We start from the raw sequence: 24,932 nt of genomic DNA on the forward strand, positions 1-24,932 counted from the left end.
TTCCATGTTTCGTTCCTACATTATCCAACACATCATGTTCTCAGCTACTATCTTTATACAACAAATATCCATTCCATGTTTCGTTCCTACATTATCCAACACATCATGTTCTCAGCTACTATCTTTATTCAACAAATATCCATTCCATGTTTCGTTCCTACATTATCCAACACATCATGTTCTCAGCTACTATCTTTATACAACAAATATCCATTCCATGTTTCGTTCCTACATTATCCAACACATCATGTTCTCAGCTACTATCTTTATTCAACAAATATCCATTCCATGTTTCGTTCCTACATTATCCAACACATCATGTTCTCAGCTACTATCTTTATACAACAGATATCCATTCCATGTTTCGTTCCTACATTATCCAACACATCATGTTCTCAGCTACTATCTTTATACAACAGATATCCATTCCATGTTTTATTCATACATCATTCAACACATCAAGTTTTCAGCTGCTATCCTTATACAACAGATATCCATTAATCCTTTGCTCTCTCATTTTCCATTTAACCATATTCCTCATATGTCTTTTGTCATTCAATAGAGGTATAGTAAACGTTCTTTCAGACCATCTGAGAAATAAGTATAAAGAGGCTTAGTAGAATAGAATAAACATATAAATCAATATGGATAATAGAATACACGAGTTAGGTAGAATGCAAAAGGCTATACACAAATTTGTGTACCAAAAAAGTATATGGAGATGAAGAGGACATTACAATATCTAAAGGGTAATAAAGGGTAAAACGTGTATAAAAAACTTATTGTACAGTTATTTAGGAAATAATAAAAATTATGTATACATTCATGCACACACAGACGTGAAATTTTCTAATAATTAATCTCTGATTGAATGAGGTGAAATACCTAAAATAAACAAATGGTTCACAACTACACTTTTACACAAACTAGTGACAGACCTATGGTTGTGTTGTGAAGTGTTAAATGTATGCTTCAGCTAATTTTCTAGTGAGTGTAACTATAGACTTGTGGATGTGTTGCAAAATGTTATTTGTGAAATGTTAATGAATGGCAAACATTGAACACACCTGTCAAGAACAACTCACGTTGTATTAAACATTGTCTGGATATCAGTAAGAAAATTCTCATGTAATGTGATTCTAACTAGATGGTTGTGTTAGTCTAAACAAATGTGTTCAACTGTGTGAAAGTATCCAGAACTTACAATGTAACAACAAATGTCATCTGGTGGGAAAGATATTCATGTGGGACAGACTAGACAGATGATAAACTATATACATAGGTAACCTTTTACATCATTTAACATCCAGTACTGGGTCACTGGGCACCAGTCATTAAAGGAAGATGAGTCCACTCTAATTGCTGCACCAGTCACCTCTGAGTCTATCCCCATGAGTTTGAATGGATTATGTTACAACACCATATACAAGTTGATGTTTCTAGACCATAAGTAGTTGGTTGACCCCAACATCAGGGTTGTTCCATACTTTGAGGTTGCACCAGGTGGTTTCAGGTGTTCTAGTTATTTTAGCTAAGTTTTTGAGATTTTCAGACAGAAAATGGGAGTTTATCTGTATGTTCAAGACTTGTGCTATAATGACTCCATATAAGTTATAATTGCTACTTTCCCTTAACTCGTAATATTGCTAGAAGGAACCATGATATATAATGCAAGAATTGTTAAAGTTAAGTAGTGTAGATAAGACATGATAGTTAGAGTCATTATTAAATTGTCATTGAAAGTTTTAACCTCTGTGTAATAAATGTTGACAAAAGTCTAAATCCTCATGGTAATAAACATTAATGTAAGTCTTCATGTTTGTAACTGTTAATAAAGTGTATATCCTCTTGTTGTACTGTGAGAACCTGCAGAAACTAAATAAACTGTCTGCATCAAAAGCTGTAATGTATTCATGAAGATTACCAGCAAATACTAAATCAGCAATTTGCCAAGGACATCCATAAAACTCATATTCCACTGGAATTGCACATCAGAAGTAGTTCTGTAAGTGTGGATCAAATTATTGAGTGTAAGATACATTAATGAAGTTTTTCCAGTAGTAAAATAGGTTACTGGTGAATACACATGTTTATACTTCTCTACTAAGTATAGATTGTGTCAAAAGAAACCTGACAGTACCTGATAATGCATGGGAAGAAGTAACTCGTAGCATGTTAATATGTAGCACAAGACATCCAGTGAAGACTAAGTTTATAGAGGGTACAGTTTAGAATAAAACAAACTGATACTGACCTCTTCTTTTTCAATCATACCCTTACAATACTAGTATAGCACTTTGGGTAAGTTGCAGGTTCAAAAAGAAGTCTTAAGTTTTGACAGGTTTACTTCTTGTAACTTACGTGCTGTCACTGAAGCAATAGATTCTTCTTTGCAGGCTACAAATAGTCGGATGCCAACGTGTGTAGCAAAGCTGTGAATCCAAATCAGTGTCAGACTGCACTGATACACAACAAAGTCAGACAGTTAAAAATATAAATAGTAAGTCGAGAAATCTGTGTGAAAGAAATGGTAAAGTTTAAAAACTAAAAATACTTCTAATAAACAAGTTTTAAGAAGAATAAAACTACCAAAGTAAAAAAACTAAACTAAATGAAAAAGCTACAATAATAACTGGATAGGAAATGGATTGAAACCCTTCAAATGACTCTACCTTCAGTAAAAGACTTAAGCAACAGAACATCCCAACAAGAAAGTTTGAAACACAAAATATGTGTATGAAAAATCATGGCAGTATTTTTTAGAACTCAAATTGTTGTAATGACTGAAGTCGAAATTTTTAAAAGAGGTGAAAATGTCTTGATTGAGCTGGTAGGAATAGAATAGACAGGCATTTCTTTAGCTTCTTGGATGTGTAAAAGGCCCAAGAAAGACAATCCCATTAAAGATTTTAAATGTAAATGAAGAAAAATTAGTACTACCTGAACACTTGGTGGTAAGTAAAGCTAGTAGTAGAGAGAAGTATTAGTGGGACAAACCAATAAGTCAAGGGTCTGAACACATCAAACAGACTGAGATTCTATGTTAGATGTAGAAGCTAGGAAAAAACAGTCATTGATGCAATTATTTGAAAAGGAGATTCTAATTGTTGTACAAATGAGGTAAAACATAAAATAGTGTTTAGTGATAATTAACCAACCTTTATCATAGAGACCTATAGCATGTCAGAGAAGCACATAGTTGAATTAGAAGATATGCTTGATCAAGGTGTAATAAAAGACTTTATGCATCACAAATTGTATTAGTGCCAAAGAAGGATGGTGATTTGAGGGCTCTCGAAAATTGAACTCAATTACTGTCAGACCAGTATCCATTAACCAACATCTAGGAGACATTAAATAGGTAAGGTAAAAGTAAATATTTTTCATCTATCGACTTGCAAAGTGGTTATTGACATATAGAGGTATAAGAAAAAGTAAGGGAAAAATGGCCTTCATATTATCTTTAGGTAAACACTAGTTCAACAGAATGCCATTTGAGTTGTGCAGTGGTCCCTCCACATCACAAAGATTGATGGACATTATATTACCAGGATTCAAAATGTTTCTAGTATTTAGATGACATCATTGTTTTCACAGCAGCTTTTGAAGATAGTTTAGAGGGATTGATACACATATTTGATAGATTCCATGATTTTAATTTAAACGTTAAACCAAGCAAATATAACTTATTAAAATAAAAAAGAAGAATATTTGAGTTGTGGTAACTGCAGAAGGTGTAAACCCCGATCCAAAGAAATTGGAAGTTTGTGAAAATTATCCAGTGTCAAAAACAGTGAAAGATATCTGTCCATTTTTCAGTTTTGTGAGTTTTTATGCAAGATTCGTTCCATATTTTTAAATTTTAGCCAAACATTTATCAGAATTGTCTTTTAAATTACATTGCATTTTGCTGGACAAACAAAAGACAAAAAGCTCTTGAAAAATTAAGAGATATACTTTTGAAAGCTCCAATCGTGAAGTACACAAATGCCACTAAAGAATTTATATATTCTAACCACAGATGCCTGGGGTTTTGTAATAAGTGCTGTTTTATCTCAATGGGATGAGAATGGAAAAGAAAAACCTATTGCTTCTCAAAGTTGACAGTCAGTAAAAGCTGAAATGCATTATCAGTAATGAAATGGGAATGATTAGCTGTAGTACTTATCATCATAATATTCCACTGTTATCTCTGTGGTAGAAAATATATCGTTATTACAGATCATATCCCTTTATCATGGGTAATGACACTGAAAGACCTGTTGTTGAGATTAGGTAGATGGTATTATTATTATTATTATGTCTAAAACTTCGAACTTAGACACAGACCAGGTAGAAAACATTCTGATAGAGATACATTTAGTAGAATTAGGGAAGAATATAATGAAAAGAAATAGAAATGTCATTAATCTGTTAAAGTGAAAATTGTGTTAGACAACTACGAAGTTAATTGGGATTTGAATCATGTAATCAAAGAGCAAATAAAGAAACCAGTAGTTAACACATTAAGACATAAAGTATTAAAAGGAGATCTAGAAACTGAAAAGATATTTGATTCAGGTGTATTATGCAGATGACTTAAAAAGAAACAAAGTAGAGAATAAATAGTTGCTCATATCTTGAAGTATAAAATTATGAGAACGTATCATGACACTCCTTTTCGCAGCATGATTTGTATTTGTGAAAACAGTTAGTAGAATAAATGATTTTTATGGCAAAACATTAGAAGAAAAATTAAAAATTGTGAATTTTGTGTGCAAAGTAAAAAAATGAGAAACAAGCTTACATTTGAGAGATGTCTCCCTTTCAAAGAATGTCAAATTTAACCTTTCAGTTAACAACTATGGATGTTTTACACATTCTTTACCAACACTGAAATCAGAAAAGAAGTATGTACTAGTTAGTATCAGACTACTTAATATTCAGAAGTCATATGCCAGAAAATAAGTATGTATTATTTAATATAAGACTACTTGATATCCGGGCCTGGCATGGCCAAGCGCGTAAGGCGTGCGATCGTAATTCTAGGGTCGCGCCAAACAAGCTCGCCCTCCCAGCCGTGGGGGCGTTATAATGTTACGGTCAATCCCACTATTCGTTGATACAAGAGTTGGCGGTGGGTGGTGATGACTAGCTGCCTTCCTCTAGTCTTACACTGCTAAATTAGGGACGGCTTGGTGCAGTGGGCTAACAACTTACTCACTTAAATACTTGTTGAAGAATCCGCAAGCGATTGCGGTCCTATGTTCCTAGATGGAATCTAATGGTGAAAACTGAACTTATGAAGTCCAGAAGTCATATGCTTACTGTTTCAGAAAGCTGAAACTATCACTAAAGCATTTGTAAAACAAATAATTGTCAACCAATTGTAGCCTGTACCTTTTAACAGTTGGAGGTAGTAACTTTATCTCTTACTCCATGAAGTAAATTTGTCAATATTGGGAGAAAACAAAACTTAAAACCACAGCTTATCATCCTGCCGCTAACGGTTTGGTAGAAAGTTTCAATCAAACATTGTTAGATATCAATATTGTGAACTAGGTCAGAATACCTGAGATGAGAGAATATTGTTATTATTAGTCTATATTATCCTTTATAACGAATCTACACAAGAAAATTCATTTTTCCTTTCATATGGTAGAGATGTAGTTTTACCAATTCAGGAAATACTAATATCGAAGAGAATGAGTTGTGCTATAAGTGAAGATTATAAAGCTGAGATGATCAAAGAATGCAATTAGCTTTTAAAATAACGCAAAAACATTTAGTAAAAGTAGCAAAGCAAAGAGAAAAATAAGTTGAAAAGAAAACTCTGATAAGTAATATGGACATATGATATAAAGTTTTGCTACATACCCCTAGTGTTTAAAAATTAATAGTAAGAAACTAGCTACGTTATAGAAAAGAGTTAATGAAGCAAACAAGCCAGTTAATTATGAGATTCAGGAACTATGTAGCGGAAACAAACAGTTAGTACATATAACTAGACTGAAGAAAGTTGGGGAATTACAATCATACACTTAAAAATAAAACAAGAAACAGAAAAAGTTAAAATGGAGAAATTAGAGGAAGAAAAGCCAAAAGAAGAAGCAGTAGTACCTACAGATAAAGTACCACCTATGGATTAATATACTCCTGAAGAAGACTCAATGCCAACAAATGATAATCGGAAGGTGCACCAGAAAGTAGAAAGAATGATATAGCTGAAGAAACACCGCAAGAACCACTTCAGCCAGCAACACATGATAATCACTTCAGCCACAAGGTTCGATAACCAAGCAACTAGCAAAAAACACCACCACACACCAAGGAGCCGTACACAAGCAGTAAATGTAAATAACAATAAAGCACATGACATAAGGTCATTTAACTATATGTAAGTTTATCTTGATAAACCTAGTTGTTATAGTTCGTCGTAGTTTGATTTTTTATGTGATTGCAGGTAAGTGTATGTTACGCGAATTACTTGCAGATACCTTTTAATAAACCACGATGGTTTTGATGTTACTTGTCGGATAATAGCAGGATAAAATGTGAGTATTGTCCTAATAGAAATTAAGGTAGGAATTTTTTGTTGAAGAAGGTAACTTCATTTTGTCATGATAATGTACAAGATATTTTGCTTACACAATATGTTAGGTCACTAAAACGTTTACAGGAAGAATTAGTAATATCCAACAAATCGCTTAACTGATAACCTGGTGTAAATTTTAAATCATATTAACACAAAATTACAGTGTTTACAAATAAAAGAGTGCAAGTATTACATATAATGCAGGCAGGCTTAATAAATAATTATCATGTGTTAATTCATAAATATTATGTAGAAATTGACGAATTATTGAGCGAACTAGACCACATCAAAAATACCTTTTCAATTTCATACAGAAACGTAAGCCAATTAATGCAGTTGAAGTATGTTAATATTCCATTTTAGGACAAATGACTTGACAGAATTAAATAAGAAAGCAGATTATTAAGTACGCGTTTCTACAAAAATAATACCTTTACTAGATGAGAAAGCGATTGCAATGAACTCTGTGAATCAGACAATTGAACAACGTGATGAAGAGATCAAATGAGTATCAATAGCTTAAGCCAATATTATCAATAAACTAATTCACACGAAACCAGTGCAAAGAGAAATTTATGCTAAAGTTCAAGCACCCCAGTGGCTCAGCAGTATGTCTCCGGACTTAGAACGCTAAAAACCGGCTTTCGATACCCGTGGTGGGCAGATCACAGATAGCCCATTGTGTAGCTTTGTGCTTAATTCAAAACAACAACAACAGTTAAGGTTCAGAATATCCATGATGACGAGAAACCCACTAAAAGTAAAAATATTTCTCAGGACGACTGGTATGGATATTAACACTTTTACTAATAAAGAATAGAACAACGTTTCGACCTTCTTAGGTCATTTTCAGATCGAACCATTGTTTTATCGGTAAAAGTGTTAATACCCCTGCCAGCCGTCCTGAGATATATGAAGTTCATAATAATTTACAACAATTAGCATTTAGAGAGAAAAGTTTTAGGACAGAATTAGCTGTTAGTCTAAGTTTTATATGTAGCTGATAATAGAAAACCGAGTTCTTATTTTGTACCCCCTCGTAGGTTAGAGATGATACTAGATAAAGTTGAAAGTAGCTTACCTCCGCATCTATAATTTGTTATCCCAACCCACAGTGATCAGGCATGTATGTATTATACTTGGGCTAATCCATAGACAGCTGTAATCAGAGATACTTTAAATAAGAATGTTCATAGAAATATCAAAAATGCTACAACCTATAGAGCTTTCCTAGTGTTCTAGTTGTTTTAGCTAAGTTCTCGAGATTTTCAGTCAGAAAATGGGAGTTTATCTACATGTGCAATACTTACACTGCACTAACTCGATATAAATTATAATTGCTACTTTCCCTCTACTGATGATATTGCTAGGAGGAACCATGATATATAATGCAAAAGTCGTTAAAGTTAACTAAGTAATATAGAAAATATGTCAAGGTTAGAAACATTATAAAACTAGGAAATGTTACTGAAATTATACTTTCAGTATAAATGCAGTATAAGCCTTTATGTTCATAAATGTTGATAAAGTGTATATTTTTGATGTAGAATTTAACTCAGTATCATTCATTCCTTGCTTGCAAATTTCCTCGAATTGGTTGAATTATGCACCCACTCACGACTGCATGCCATGGTTCTTTGAATAAAGCTATTGTAATTGGTTTCTTGTCATCCGAAGTTACACTCTCTCGTTCTCATGACAGAGTAACCTTTTACACAGGACAAAGCTCTCATACCATACACTTGTTGAAATACCCATAATTACACACCACAAAGCCTTTTGTGTGAAAATACTAAAATCATGTTTTAAGTATCAAGTTTTTAGCTATATAATTTACTTAACTTTAACCAAATCTCCACTAAAGACTAATCACAAAAGGTAAAACCCAGGCTTGCTCTAAGCTTTATACAATAACAGTTAACAAAATATCCTTATAAAGCATGAAATATATCTTAATATTCACAATTCCAGAAATTCACAAGTCTAAAGTTACTCAATATTTGTGTGATGTGAACATTTCAGAGGGAAAGCGACTGCATCATATAATTATACAATGTAAACATGTAAAAAAAGTAAAGAAGTATGGAACTAGAAATTGTGTATGAGAGAAACATGGAAAGAGTTAAGATTGTAATCCGTAATGGATGACAAGGTGTTCATACTTCACAGTGGTAAGAACATGGAAAGACCTAGAACTGTAATCTATAATGAATGGTATGTTGTACATACTTGACTGTAACAAAAGCACGGACAGACCTAAAACTGTAATCTATAATGGATGGTATGGCGTACATACTTTGCTGCAACAAAAGCATGGAAATATCTAAGGTTGTAATTCTTAATAGATAGTACAATGTACATACTTTTTAGCAACAGAATGAAATATCTACGATTTTAATTTATAATGGATTGTATGGTATCCATACTTTATTGTTTTCCTTGCCGAGTCTGTGACAGTAATGAGATAGATGTCATAAAACTTGGCAGCATCACCAAGAACCTGATATCTAAGATAGAAGTTTTCATAGACCTGACAACTCAATGGTACAAACTGTCTCCTTTCTGAAACTAACTTTCAGTCACTTCAAATTGTGAAAAATGTATTTTCCTCAAGTCTTTTTATACTTAATACAAGAGTTCAAGTAAAGGGCAACATGTACATTAGCAGATAGTATGAAACTTCACGATAAGATATTCTGTAGTCACAGCGTCAAAATTTTCTCCTTTCTCTTCATACTGTGATATATCCTGGTAAAACAGAAATAAATTTAGAGCGATTGACTATGTTAACTTAATCCCTGGAGAATCAGTCAAGATATCAACTACAATATTATGCTATATTTATGAGTAACTAAGTAATGAGAATGTATGAAATAAGTAAAATAGACAAAATTAATAATCTTTATTAATTCACATATGAATACATTGTGTTTACTTTAACTTGACATGGGACAATTATTTCTACTAGATCTTGTATATTCAAATGCTAAAGCTAAAACCTTATACCAGAGTAACTATTGCTCTTCGTGTGGTTGATCGTTCTCATTCAAACATGAAACTTTTAGAAACCATCAGAGGTTTCACTGAAAGACATTGGTGTCGACATTTTTCCCCAACGATAAGTATTAAAGAAGCCTTTCCCTCTAGGCAGAAGTGGTATTATTTATGCGAAAATAACAAAGGGAACTAAAACAAAATTAACTTAATTGCTTTCTCGACCACGTACTTTGTGAAACTTTCACACACGTAGAATAAATGCAAAAATATTACAATAAATTAAAAACTTAAGGTATATTCATGTAACATATCATCACAAATATTACATCTGCTTGTTTATAATGCTTCGCCAACTTTCGAAGATTAAACCGTAAATATTATTTTTGGAGTGTGCCTATTTTAATTTTTTAGCTTACAGTGCTTTTATTTTGAAAATATTAGAATTTCATGAATTGAATCTCATCAAGATATTTATGTATCGCAATTGCTAAACAGAAGATACATAAGCGATGAAGTATATTTTAATCACTATAAGCATAAACTATTAAATTAAATACATTCATTAGTTAGTTATCACCATTAGATTCCATCAAGGAACATATGGCCGCAATCGCTTACGGATTCTTCAACAAGTATTTAAGTGAGGAGGTTGTTAGCCCACTGCACCGAGCCGTCGCTAATTTATTAGTGTAAGACTAGAGGGAAGGCAGCTAGTCATCACCACCCACCGCCAACTCTTGTGCTACTCTTTTACCAACGAATAGTGGGATTGACCAGACATTATAACGCCCCCACGGCTGGGAGGGCGAGCATATTTGGCGCGACGCGGGCGCGAACCCGCGACCCTCGGATTACGAGTCGCATGCCAGGCCCAATACATTCATTACTGAATAATTATTTAGTCCTGATCTATGTAAATACAGGTTGCTGTGATTAGAGTTAATAATAGTTATCTCAATAGGATGATAAAGATCTAGCTTATAATTGCATAGGATATAAGTATAATAAATGAATGTGATTTATTATAAAAACAAATTGCTTAATGGTTAAATCTTTGGGAAAAGAAATTATTTTATTACAAATTGACTCAAAAAAGTCTATACACAAGTATTTGATACAAAGTAAGTTAAAATGTACGAGGAATATTTGGTATTGGGTGTGCAAGTTATGGTTTAAATTTTTGTCTTGGAGATATGTTGTTATTTTTTAATTTCAAAGTTAATATTTTCATTTGATGAATTATTTATGGAATCGTTTCGTATTCTTATTTGGCAGCCATTAAGGAAGCATTGATTAAATAAATGTTGAAATATCACTTTCGTATTTACAATATAGTTGCTAAAGATAATCTTAAACTTATAAAGTGTTCTAATAAAATTTTTGTAAGAAAAGAAACAAAACCGACCTTTCTTGTGTTGTTGATTTGCTTCTCTAAAGTGATCAAAATATGTAATCAACTAACTTTATTAATGTCTTACTAAATCGGACATAGATTAACTTTTCTCAATAGCGCTACAGTCTAAAATGAAAATAAATTCATTGTTTGTATAAAGTATAAGATCTGAAACATATTTCGTATTTTGATTACAGTTGCGAATTTTAATAAATATACATGTGTATTGTATTTTGTTCATAAATACGTAGTATATGTTCGAACAACAATAGAGGGAGTCTATAATGCTTTTGTACGATGAATTTATCGATATAAAAGTACTGTAAAAAAAAAAATCTGCTTCTTTTGTTGGGTAGCTTGTTACGTGGAAGGTAAGTGGAAGTAAGATGTGTAGTTCTTAAATCTATTGTCATCGGTGTGGAATGTTGTCAAAACGTTATAAATTAAAAAGTATTATAATGTATATCGGGTAGCTTTGTTTATTATTTAGGTTTTATTGAAAAGAAATAACTGTGACGATGGTTATAAAAGTATAACTGTATATGCCATTTTAGTATTATGAAATGTTAGCTCCAGTCATACAAGTCATGAAATCGTTTTTCTAAGTCTGATTTAAAAAAAAAATCAGTTACTCGTTGACATTCTGAAAAAAATACTATAAGTAAGTGAAGGATATTTCATTGTATCGACTTTATTTCGCATATTGATCATGATCATTTACAGAAATGTGAATGAACTATATAAGTTAAGCCTAATTTGTACCAATATAAAGTACAAATAAGGTCTGCCTCCACCCAAGACAACAATTAGAGAGACATCCTCCACCCAAAGAGTTAAAAATAATAATAATAATAATTTTAAAAAAAAACACGAAAAAAAACAACTTATTCCTAATAACAATTCACGAAAGGGGACGAATAGGAACCACAACGTTCCTGAACACCCCAGTTGGAGAGAGAACTCTTCTGATTTCTCTCCGTCTAAACTAAACCCCTGCCACGTTAGTTTGCGTTTTACCAATATAAGGTTTCCCGAGCTGTGCGACTGGTACGAGTTGCAATGAGATAAGAGAAAAATCGACTATTTGATCTGCTAAACAAACTTGCGTAGACGATTTGGTTCCTATACCTTGGAAGGACGAGTAAATCTTCGATCTTACGATGTTAAAAGTAAAATTTGTAGCTTGATTCCCTATGTACACTGCAGATAACTTAATAGGGCTTTGCTCTAAAGTCTAAAACAAATTGTTTTGAATCTACTTGTTGCGAGTCTCATTCTCATAGTTTTGGTTTAGTTTGTAAAGATTATCATTGAGGTTTAATTTTTGTAAGTGTTATATAACTAAACTAGTACTACATAGTGGTATAATGTTGAAGAAATTTTGTCAGTGTTTGGAGTATGAATAGACAATTCTCATATTTAGCATGTGTGAAGTACTCGTTTTTCATTCCATTTCGTACTGTAGCAGTGCAGCTACTGTAGGTCACTGAGCAAGTGAAGCAAGTTGTACTGTAATTTGAGTTTTAATTTTGTTAATTAACCCTTTTATTAAAAATTTCTTATTGAAGTTTTTATTTTAGAATATTGACTATTCAACATGCAGAGTAATTTTTCTTTTGAGATTAAAAATGCTTTTATTCATCAGAAAATTTCACATTATCTTTATAACCTCTAGATAATTTTCAATTTTTTTTAAAGGAAAACTTTTAACTTTTATTCTGTTTCTAGCTATTGAATCAGTATCTGTGTTTGGCAGACTTAACTAATCTTGTAATCACCATAACAAATTTGGAAATATAAAGTATGCTTTTTTCATTGTAAAATGACTACAAATTAGAACTCCAAATCCATAGTTTAAATCTCATAACATTTATATACATTTTATATTAATCTTTGAGCTATGTTTGGCTAACATTATAGAAGTTGTAATGGTGTGGTACACATACTAATGTTACTGTATCCAACAATATAAAATTGACTTTCATGAAGTTAATCTCTTGGCTGTATTTTAATGGACTGGTATTTTGTGAAATAGTCACATTTAAGATGTAATGCATAAAGTTGTATATAGTGTATACTATTTACAAATGAGTTCATACTTGTTTTCTTAAAACATAAAATGATAAATAAAAAAATTCTTTAATGATTACCTTTACTTGTTTACTGCTTGCCATAGATTGAGTTTTAAAATTTTGCATGAATAATTTTTACTTTATGTATACCTTTGAATAATCAAAAATCATAAATTCCGTTATCATTCACAAAGCTTGGTAACTAAGGTGTATTTGTAAGGACTCCTTGAAGTTTTGTTTTGAAGGAACAAGGTGAGACTGACTGACTTGGAAATTGCTGAGAAAACCACTGGGAGGACATTCTAAGCTTTCTATTGGTTAATCACATGTCATAGATAGATGGTATATATGGGGGAGTCTTTCCAAAAATGGAAAGAGGTGAACAGGGGCACTGTTTGATCCAGTACGTGATATCTCAGCAAATAGAAAAGATAGCTAGTTATTTTATATTCTAGCTTGTGTCAGTATTTGTTAGTTTAGTGTTTCCTGGTTCATACAAAACTATAGATTTTGTATTTTGACATAACAAACATCCAATTTAAACCAGTGCTCCAATTAACATACTCGTAAAAATCGATGATTAGGTGTATTTTTAATACTTATTCTTAAATTAAGAATTTAATTACTGTATAATATTAAAATTCTATTTATCTACACTTTAATACAGAATTTGTAAATTTCATGAAATAGTTTAATTAAATTTTGAATATAAGTTAACAAGTGTGAAGACATAGCTTTTGACCTGTGACTGTAGGAAAACCTGTTTTCGTAGGGTTAAAGCAGGTAAACATGACACTGTTCCCACTGTTTAACTTGTGACTAGTATTGGTGAATTCCAAAAAGCCTGTATTCATCAGAGTAATCATGCAGCAGCCATGCCGTAACATTTAAAATGTATGCAGTATATTAGTAAACTTTATACAAGATGTTTTAAGATTTAAAGTGCTTTTATCCATCATGAAACTTTCACACTAGTATTTGTTCTTGTTGAAATGTTTGATTTATTACTTGTTTGTTATTAAATTAGTTTTATAAAATCTTAATTGTCCTGATTTTTAAGGAATAATTTAATGTAAATTCTGATATTTAATTTGTATCATTAATTAAATTGTTTACCTGTAATTTTGTAGTGTGCTCTTTACAAGGTACAAGAATATTTTTGTGATTAAATGGTCAAACAAGTCTAAACAAATATGGACAGAAAAGAACCCGATAAACATAGTAAACATACACCAAGGTTAAGCTGGATAAAAAGTAATATATGTACTTGTAAATAATTTAGTGCTTGTAAATTATTACCTGCATTTGTGATCTGATATTTGGACAGTTTTTAGAAATATTTTTATTTTCACCTGTCTGGTGCTGTACTAGCCTGTATAACAATCTAATAAAATCACTGATTTTCAAATTTTTTTATTGCTATCTTATGGTCAAATATTTTCATGGAAAGTCTTGTAGACTGTAAAATGTAGACTGAGGAGTGGGTCATATGACATGACTTATCTTCTCCCCAGGGCTCATGTTAAACTTGTAAATACATTACCTTGCACAGGAGAATTTACTGTTGACACGTACATAGTTAGGAAGTCTACATTGTATCTGTCTTCAGAAAAACATTCTTGTCCAGTGAGGAACAACAATTCTGAGTAGTAGCTTGTCCACATGAAGTACTTGTAGATTTACTTAGCAGACGTCAGTTGAACTTCAAAGAACAAGGTGGATACTGACCAACAAGTGTTGCAAAAGTGAAATTTCTGTAATTTTCTTCACAGAATAAATATTGGTTGTAGTTGTATTCATGGTGTAATGTGGTCTGACAGCATAATGTTGTATCCCCCCAATTTTTATTTTTTTTTGCTAACCAGTGTGAAAAAAACACTGCCTGCCCAGATTTTAAAATGAGGTTAGGATTACAACAGAGTTACACTTAAGCCTAAGTATAGCTATTTATAAGAAGGTTGAAACACTTTTCTGTACTTTAATTAAAATAGTTTTAATATGCTTACTAGTTTTGAAAATACAAAATGAAATGTTACAAGTGGAGGTGATAATTGTTTAGTAGGGTTGTAGAACTGTGTAAAGATAATTATGTATTTCTACAGTATGTAGTATTAATTTTAATATACTGTTTCACAGTCCTTAAACTCAATTGAGATCAATCCTTGAACCACAAGATGGGCAGGGAGGACAGAGCTACTTGGAAGAGCAATTACTTCTTGAAGTTAGTTGTGAGTATGGTTTATTGTTCTCACTCTTGGTAGTTAAAGCATGTATGTTGTGACTTGTAGTTACATTCAAAGTTTAAACTACCTTGTCATAAATGTGACTAGAATAAGCTTGACATTTTAATGTAGTTAAATTTTAATATTATACAAGTTTTAATTTAAAAACAAACAAATTCACCTTGCAGAAGAATTGTAATATTTTTCACTATCTTGCACGTCATCTGCTGTTTTTAAAATCGCACTGTTCTTTTCACTGTGGTTTTGTATAATATACAAGTTTGTCCACACATTTGCACACATTAAGTATTTGTGCTATAACTTTTGATACGTGGATATCTTCACAAATTTTAAGTTTTTTTAAAGATTCCAAGTAATTTGGTAAACAACAAATTTGGTTTTTAATGAAATATTTTTATTAAAGATTTGTGTGTGAAAATAGTCTTTCATTAATTGCAAGTCCAAAGTGATATCGTGTTATGAGTAAAAAAACTATTCTTTATCCCAAAAATTTCAAGTACTATTTGCATAATCTCTCAAATCTAAATAATTCAACTGTTTGTTTTCAGTAAGATTATCTTATTTTCTATATTCTGTGGGGTCTGTCACTTAACAAGCCTTGTAACCATCATAGAAAAGAATTAGGAAATGTAAATTGTTTTTTTCATGCTAGAATGACTACATATAACACAAATACAAACATTTAGTCCAAGTTGCTCAAGTCTCATAACATTATATATGAACATTTATTATATTGACCTTCCAGTGTTAGGTGTCTATCTAACTTGCATTGATGTGGTGCACACACAGGTCATGTATCCAGTAATATAAAACTGACCTTTAGTCTTCCCTGTCTTGGCTGTTTAAATAATTTCAGTTATTAATTCTCACTATGACCTTTGTACTTTGTTGCTGGACATTGATTGCTAAGCCTTTTAAAGTTTTACATGGAGGATATCAAACCAAACTGGTTTGTTTTATATATACAATTGAATAACCAAAAATAATAGATAACTGCATTCTCAATATTGCTGGTATGGGTATTAGCACTTTAATTACAATAAAGTACAGAACAACGTTTTGACTTTGGTCATTTTCAAGTCAACAGACACAACTTCACTGATACCATAGAATTCCACTAATTTATTAGGCTTAGTAACTTAAGATGTATTTAGATTTTAAAGAATATCAAGTTTTGAGCAGGCTAAAACATCCTACCTTCTTAAACTTAATTGAAAGAACATGGTAGACTTTTCAGATAAATTGGTGGAGAAAACCACCAGGGGGACATTCTAAGCTATTGTTCACAAGTCATATATTGAGTAAGTGTATATAAGGGATCATTTTCAAACATGGAAAGAGGAGAATGGGGCCACTGTATTTGATTCAGTACACAAGTCTCTGCAAAATAGAGGTAGTTATTTTATATTCTAGCTTGTCAGAATCAGTAAGTTTAGTTCCAGCTTTGTACAAAATTATAACTTGGTATTTTGACATCAAATATTTAATTTTAAAGTGCTGCATTCGACATACCATGCGACTCTAAAATTTATTTAAATTGTAATATTTACTTTTAAATGAAGTGAACTTGTGTGTTAAAGTTTTAATCTACAGTTTGGTTCCAAATGTGTGGATATGCATTCAAAACATTATTGAACTACTATTTGTTGAATATAAGTGACAAACATGATGACATGGCCTTTGAACTCTGACTCATTGTGAAAGGGTTAATGTATTTCGCTTGTAATTGTTTTTATTTTCTCCCAGATTTTTGCTGTAACTTAATAGTTTAGCAAAATTAAAAAAAAAAACCTTAATTGCTTTCCCATTTAACATTCCTCTTTTATTCATACACCATCTTGTATTAACTATTTTATGGGTTTTTACTCTCTGTATATTCTGTTTGCTTCACTATCTTATACTTCATATCAAACAAATGTTACTTTTTTTTATGGACGTCTTTATCTATTTTCATTCATTGCTGGTTCCTGCCAGAAGCTCTGTGGATTGCCAGTAGACTTGTAATGTTATAAATAGGATTTTTGGTTTTCTTGCTGTGCAGAGCTCTGATAGCCCATTGTTGAACTCTTTTTAACATCAAACAAGCACAATTTTTATTAGTTTTCTATCTTTTCTAAAGGATGTTTTAAGTGGAACTTCATCAGTATTACAGAATTCCGGTTTTCTTTCGTGTTTTCCAGTAGTTACTTTCATTGTATCTAAGAGGCATGAACAGGTGAGATTTATTATAAACAAAAATTGAAAGGAAGTACATTTTAATTACTGAGCTGATGTATTGTGACATAGTGCTCAGATGGTTGTAATGAAGAAACTTTCACATAGTGGTAATAGTGAGTGCACTATTTATATGCATATTTTCCATACAGTTGGTTGTTGTACTCCATGTATTTAATTTATGTACATATTTACCACATGGTTCTTGCCACTGTGTATGTTTTCACAAATAAAGATAAGGTTTAGGTTTGTTACCTAGCTGTATCAGGTGTTTGGTACTTGTAGCTGTTACAAGTACACTAAGATAATGTTTTGGAAGTGTAGTTTACTAACCTTTGCCTGTTTCTAAGTTATTAACATGCAAGTCTCATGTTGTCTAAAAACTTTATTTTAGTGGCAGAATGGAAGCTTTTTTTTTTTTTTTGTAGCAACTCCTGGATGAATACCCGAAATGTTTCATTGTTGGAGTAGACAATGTTGGATCTCGCCAGATGCAACAGATACGTCATTCATTAAGGCAGTCTGCAGTTGTATTGATGGGTAAAAACACCATGATTCGTAAAGCCATTCGTGGACACCTTGAGAATAATTCGGCTCTTGAGAAGTAAGTTGAAGGACCAGTAATGCAACACAAAGTAATTGTAGTTTAATCAAAATAAGCTCTTAGTGAAATAAGTTAACAGAATTGAAACTTAATTTGTGGTTTAATCAATAAATTGTCAGTTTTTTTATCCTTCAACTACACTAAATGCGTGTGTAGATCTTTGATTTTCATATAACATGGTCCTGTTGGAGTTGTGTTAAAGTTTGAAGGTACACAGTTAGCTGTTTGAATGTGTAGTATAGCTCCATACATTTGTTGGAATGTTTTAGTTAACTACACGTTTCAGCTTTGCAGTTGTTTAATGCTGGTAGTCACCTTTGAATCTAATTACTTGTTCTTAAATTTCATAATTATCTACTGATATTTTTAATGAAATGTTCTTACTAAAGATTTGTTTGAAGCCTTTTGTTACTAGTGAGTGCAAAGTGATTTCATGTTATGATTAAGAAAAACTTAAATACAACTCAGATGTTGATTTTCTATACTCTGTGTGCTTTGTCACTTAACCAACCTCATAACCATCATAAGGAAATTAATAAATAAAATGTACTTTTTGCATGCTAGAATGACTATGTATAACATGAAAATCCAAATATTTAGTAGCTTAAGTCTCATAATGCTATACATGAACATGTTTATTTATATTGACCTTCCAGTCATGTCTACCTAACATTACATAACTTGCATTGACATGTGCACGTGCATGCAGGTTGTGTATCTAGTAATATAAAACTGACCTTTAGTCTGCCCTGTCTTGGCTGTGTTTTAGTGTACTAGTATTTTGTAATATACAGCCACATTTCAATTATTATATATCTTGTACAGATTATTACTACATTAGAAATAAATTAAACTTGTTTTTCTTCTTTACTTGATTTATTGTACTCACTATGGCATTTGTACTAGCTTGTGCCTGGACATAGATTGCTAAACCTTAAATTTTGTGTGTGGAGGATATTGTACATATTTTATAGGTTATATATATTGTGGAATAACCAAAAATCATGAATAGCTACATTGATAACATATAATTTAACTATAGTGTATTGAGCTCAGAAACTAAGATGTATTTAGATTTTTAAAAATGAAACTTTGGACAGACTAAAAACACTACCTTCTTAAATTTGGATCAAAATAATGTGGTGGCTTTTCAAGAATAAAATGGCTGAAAAAAAACCAGTGGAGACATTCTGCTGTTAATTGTAAGAGTAAATAAGGGACCATTTCAAAAATTTGAGAGTTGAATAGGGCCAGCAAAATAGATAGAACATTCATATTTTTATATTCTAGCTTTTAAGCATTAGTGACTTGTTCCTAATTTGCACGAAATTACAATACTTAGTATTTTGATATCACAAATATCTAATTTTAAACAGTGTTGCATTAAACATGCAATGTGACTCACTGAAATTATTTAGGTATGTTTATTTAATATTTATTTTTAAATTAAGAAATTAACTCCTATATAGTATTAAAGATTGAATTATCTGCAATTTGATTCCAAATTTATTGACATAAATTCATAAAATTAGTATGTCAATAAAATTGAGTGTAAGTCAACAAACTTGACATGGCCTTGAACACTAACCTGTTGTGAAAGGGTGAAACAGTTACTCAGCTTGGAGTGTTGAATCCTATAAGTTAACGAGTATTCATTATCTATCTTTTTTAAAACTGTTTAGTATACATTTTATTTTGCAGGAAATAAAAATATTCATTTAAGTGGAAGGTAGTGGTGAAATTTTTTAAGTTTGTTTCAAGTAATGATACTTTATAAAACCATTGTTTTCAGGATCTTGCCTCACATCAAAGGAAATGTAGGATTTGTATTTACCAAAGAGGACCTGATTGAAGTGAGAGACAAGATTTTGGATAACAAGGTACATCTTTAATTGTTACATTTACAATGATTTTTTTATCATGGATCAAGAAAGTAATTGTACTTAACTTGTACAGTGTATTTCCAATATTGTGGTTGTGTTGATGAGGGACAGTGCAACATTGAAATTAATTGTTCTGTGGACTTAACACAGCAGGCCTGTCTTGTTTAGGCTGTTCATGGAGGTGTAATATTTAATATTTGTTAATGTTTATCATTAAACATTTATTAACTTTTCTGCATAGTCTATTAATATCTAATACTAAAAATAAAGGAACTTGTAGATTAGACATACTAACTCTTATTTTATGCAGTTCTGATTTTATTTTGTACCTATATCCATTGTTATTTTATGTCAATCAAAATTCCAGAATTTTTTTACGCACTTGTATTAACAATTTCCTGAAAGTAATAAATCTCTCCACTTCCTATCTCAATTTTTACACTGAAATAGGCTGTTAGTGTAAATATTAAGTGTTCTCAAAGTATATATTTATAGGAAACATGAACCTGCCTCATTCCCACAAACTTCAGAAATACAAGTTTAGACATAAATATTGATAATATCCTTAGTGCTACTTTATTATAACTGTTACAGGGGCTGTTAATGTGTAGTACAGTAGTTGGTAAGTTGTAAATAAAATTAGTAGTAGTGACACAACTCAGTTATAAATTAAAACAAGGCTTTACAGTGTAAAGTACTTGATAATCTTTGTCACTTATATTTATGTACAGCAGTAGATTTGTCAAGATTGATTATATTAATGCTGCAAAAACAATAATTGTAATTAGTGTTTTTCAATAATTCCAACAATGCTAATTCATATATTACTGTTATGATTTCTAATTTATTAATTCAGAATTGTTTAGCTTTGTAATTTGTTTTTGCATTCATCACCATTTTCAAGAACCTGAACTCTCATGACAATAATAATCTAATAAGGCTGAAATTTAATGAATAATCAAATTCCACTAATCCTAGCTGTAGTTCTTTTATGCTGTTCCATTTATTTTTTAGGTTAAAGCCCCTGCTAAGGCTGGAGCCCTTGCTCCTTGTGATGTAAAGATTCCCCCTCAGAACACTGGGCTTGGGCCTGAAAAAACCTCTTTTTTCCAAGCTCTTCAGATTCCAACCAAGATTTCCAAAGGAACAATTGAAATTCTGGTGAGCATATTGTACTAGTATATGTATAATTGTTTGTGATTGAAGAAATCAGGGTTTTCAAATTTTAAGGTCATTTATTTCAGTAATATCTTGAAAAATCTAAACCTAAGAATCTTGGAGGGTAAACACATTTTTATTTTACAGAATGAGATCCACTTAATTAAGAAAGACGATAAAGTTGGTGCATCTGAAGCAACATTGTTAAACATGTTGAATATTTCTCCTTTCACGTTTGGTCTTATCATTAACCAAGGTGAGTGTTGCTGTTGAAACTTTCTAAAAGTTGACAAGAAGCTGTGACTGTTTTCTTTAGAAAAGTTTTGTTTGGTGGTTATAAAATTAGATGTTTTTAGTTTCATACAGCTTAGGAATTTGAATTACCAATATTGACAAGATACAAGACTTAAGCTACTCAGAGTAAATACTTTCATTTTTATATTAATTTGTAGTCATTCTAGTGTGAAAAAAAATTTTTTATGGTTGAGGTTGGTCAAATTGACAGCCTACACATCTAGTGTAGAGATTATAAAATAAGACAAAATATAAAGCCTTTCTGAGAAGAAACATTTGAAATGTATTTAAGAGGTCTTAAATATCAAATAAGATTGAGATTTTAGGGTTGAATAGTTTTTAATCATAATGTGAAATCGCTTTACTCTCAGACAAGTAACGGAACACTATTTTAACAAACATTAAAATGTCTATGTACAAAATACTTAAACTTATTAAGTCTACCAAATTTTGTGAAGATGCATGTACTGTATCAAAAGTTGTAGTATAAATACTTAATGTGTGAAAATGTGTGTACAGACTTGTTATATTGAGCCCAGTGCAAAAGGGTTAAGTGTTTTATGTTACACGTAAATATTGGAACACTACGTAAAATTTAAATTTTAGTTGGTGCAGAAGATAGCTAAGATTACTTAGTTATCTGTAAGCTGATTTTATCTTGTACATACAGTAATCTTGTTCTGGTTTGAGGCTACAATACAGAATGCATCTCAAATAGTCACTTACATTACCCTAAAGCATCTTGGCAGGCTAGTAAATGTGTGAACTAAATCACAAACAGTTTTGTGTCTGAGAATAATGGTTAAATTTATGTGTTTTGGCACTGTTTCTATTGAAATGAAAGTTATATTTTATTTGTAAGTAGTAAAGGAAACTTTCCAGTTATTGATGTAGAAAGTTAGTAAATTTGTCCTAGTTATCTTGCTTAGCCTTAGTTTATAGCACCATTGTTAAAATCCTTTCTAGATATGTACTGCATTACACTCAAAATTTAATTAACCACTTTACTATTAATATACAGTAATAAAATTAACAGTATGATGTATGTAATAATTTTAGTTTATCTCAGTTTTAATTACCGTTTCAGAAGGAACCTTTTAAATGTATAAGTGAAAAGTATCTTGCAATCTGTGACCCTACCAAACATCACCCTGTTTTTGCAGATGATTAAAGAGTCTCTTGGTGTAGAAGAGTTGAAGAAAATCAAATGAATGTATTTGGTTATTTTCTGTGATTTTTGTGGTAAATGTCTTGGATAACAGGACTAAAAATAAGTGTCATGTGAAACAAATATGAAATAAGCTTCGAAACAAAAACTTTCTACTGTCACTAACCACTTAGTGAAGTTAAGGATATTGTGTTAACTTGGTTTGTTATATAACCAATTGGAAAGAGAAATAAATAACATTTGAAACAGAAACTAGATGTAATATGGAAAAAATATAGTTGGATACTTAGTTATTTTACATTGAAAATTGAAAGTACATGAATGAATGATGCTTCCAGTGAAGTTTTACCATGCATATGAAATGGCTTGAAGTAATTCTAAGAAATTTACTCTCTTGGATGATTATCCTTGATCAGTGGAATAGGATTTGATTATCCTTTATTTTTTTTATATCTTTATACGACAAAAATTAACTGTTTTAATATAAAACTAAAATTTTTTTGTCTAGTTTATGACTCTGGGACTGTTTTTTCTCCTGCAATTTTGGACATAACTACAGAAGACTTGAGAACTAAGTTTCTGGAGGTAAGGTTTTATTTTAGTCCCATTTTTCTATATTCCTTTGTTAGAGTGACAGTTTTGTTTTGTTGGTTATTTCTACTATGATTCCAATATTCTTCTGACAACTGTTATTTCATGTATTGTTTGTTATGGTAATCTTTCTACTGACAAATTACTGTACCATGTCTTGTGTGCAAGTTAGCCCTTTATTAACATGTTTGTGAAGGAATATTACTGTACTATTGTGTGCAGTGAGGTAACATTTTCCACTTAGAAGATTACATCATGTTTACAACCTTTCTGTTGACAAACATTGTGTTGTGGTCTCTGTTCATGTAACCCTTCCATTGACAAAGCACTCCAGATATCTTAAATTTTATCTTGCAGGGTGTTAGGAATGTGGCTGCTGTGAGTCTGCAGATCGGTTACCCCACCATTGCATCCATCCCACATTCTATCGTGAGGGGTTTGAAAAATTTGATTGCCATTGCTGTGGAAACTGACATCACATTTAAAGAAGCTGAAATGGTATTATTATTTACACACTTAGTGTTTTGGACAAAGATCAAATATTTTTTTTATGTTCAAGGAAAATAGAAGGATAATCTGTCTGTTATTGACATCACTTCCTCTGTAAATGTTGCCTGTTTAGAATTAGTATGATTTCAAGAAAATGATCCAAATTAATGGTGGCATCAGTGTAAAAACATTTACTATATAATCATTAAAGGCCAATAAGCTTAGGATCAAAATTTGAAATGCCAGAAAAAGGGGTTGGCCCAAAACAAAAGGTGGAAGAAATTTAAATATCCCTTGTGCTGTGTGCTGGTATATTTTAATGATGGTGGCTTCCAAGATGTAGAATATTGAAATAAAAAAACTTAAGCTTCAAGTTTCCTTGTTTTTTTAAATGAGAAAAAAAATGCAAAATCATCTGTGATAAGTCTTTGTTGATAATTTGTCCCCACTTAACTTGCATTCCAAGTTTGGAGATTATTTTTTTTATAGAAGGTTGGCATCTACTTAACATTTGTTTTATTTACATGACTTAATGTTAATTAGAAGATTCACTTTAATAACGTGATAGTTTAAATTTTGAACTTCTCTGAATGTCCCTACTCTCACAAATCTGGGTTAAACTGTTGGAATTATTTGGACATTGTTAATGTAGTTACTTTAGAACTGTGCAGATTCTGTAAAAGCTTCCAATACCACTAAGCTGTCTATTTACTCTATTTTCTTATTAATTAGGCAAAAGAATATATAAAAGATCCTTCAAAGTTTGCTTCAACTGCTACAGCTGAGGTTGTTGCCCCTACAACTGAAGCAACACCAAAGGCAGCAGAGAAAGAGGAGTCCGAGGAATCTGAAGACGACGACATGGGCTTTGGTCTGTTTGACTGAAATTCATGTCTTGTGGTAATAAGAAACCATTACTGGTTGGATTTTGATGTAGCTTGTAAAAGCTGCTTCTGAGATAATAAAATTGTTTGTTAGACATGACATTATGTATGTGTACTGATGTTTTGTAAAGTAGTGTAGCATATACTTTATGAATTGGTTCTAAAAATACAACAGTGTATGTCTAAATAGGTATACAGTTACATGAACTTGTTCTGGGAAGTACTGGCAGACAGTGTACAGTAGGAAATCGTGGAATAGACATGAGTCAGTTTGTAGAGGTGTTAAATTTAAACGTTATCTGAAAATTCAAGCTTTTCAACTTCAAATACAGATTTCAACATATTATTAAAGCACCTCTTACTGTTTA

The 24,932-nt window shown here is 31.4% G+C and overlaps 1 protein-coding gene across 3 annotated transcripts; it reads left to right on the forward strand.

The window, feature by feature from the left end:
* Positions 1–11,208: 11,208 nt before the first annotated feature.
* On the forward strand, positions 11,209–24,664 carry RpLP0 (ribosomal protein LP0). 3 transcript variants are annotated; one of them, XM_076505994.1, is made up of 9 exons: positions 11,209–11,335; positions 15,173–15,264; positions 17,922–18,097; positions 19,890–19,977; positions 20,995–21,141; positions 21,286–21,394; positions 23,109–23,185; positions 23,549–23,689; positions 24,413–24,664. In XM_076505994.1, the coding sequence occupies exons 2-9, from the start codon at positions 15,211–15,213 to the stop codon at positions 24,563–24,565; spliced, it is 945 nt and encodes a 314-aa protein (XP_076362109.1). In that variant the 5' UTR covers positions 11,209–11,335; positions 15,173–15,210; the 3' UTR covers positions 24,566–24,664. The 3 variants fall into 3 exon arrangements, with proteins under 3 accessions (XP_076362109.1, XP_076362110.1, XP_076362111.1); XM_076505995.1 differs by having other exon boundaries at positions 11,310–11,345; XM_076505996.1 differs by having other exon boundaries at positions 11,329–11,625.
* Positions 24,665–24,932: the final 268 nt, after the last annotated feature.

This window comes from Tachypleus tridentatus, chromosome 6 (assembly GCF_004210375.1).
Source record: "Tachypleus tridentatus isolate NWPU-2018 chromosome 6, ASM421037v1, whole genome shotgun sequence".
NCBI classification, from domain to species: domain Eukaryota; kingdom Metazoa; phylum Arthropoda; class Merostomata; order Xiphosura; family Limulidae; genus Tachypleus; species Tachypleus tridentatus.

What these genes read in the sequence shown, in the direction of transcription:
- RpLP0 (XM_076505994.1), top strand. Translation starts at nt 15,211, where the DNA reads ATGGGCAGGGAGGACAGAGCTACTTGGAAGAGCAATTACTTCTTGAAG. An exon ending in TGGTCTTATCATTAACCAAG is followed by an intron (nt 21,395 to 23,108) that starts GTGAGTGTTGCT and finishes TTTTTTGTCTAG; the next exon opens with TTTATGACTCTGGGACTGTT. An exon ending in TGAGAACTAAGTTTCTGGAG is followed by an intron (nt 23,186 to 23,548) that starts GTAAGGTTTTAT and finishes TTTATCTTGCAG; the next exon opens with GGTGTTAGGAATGTGGCTGC.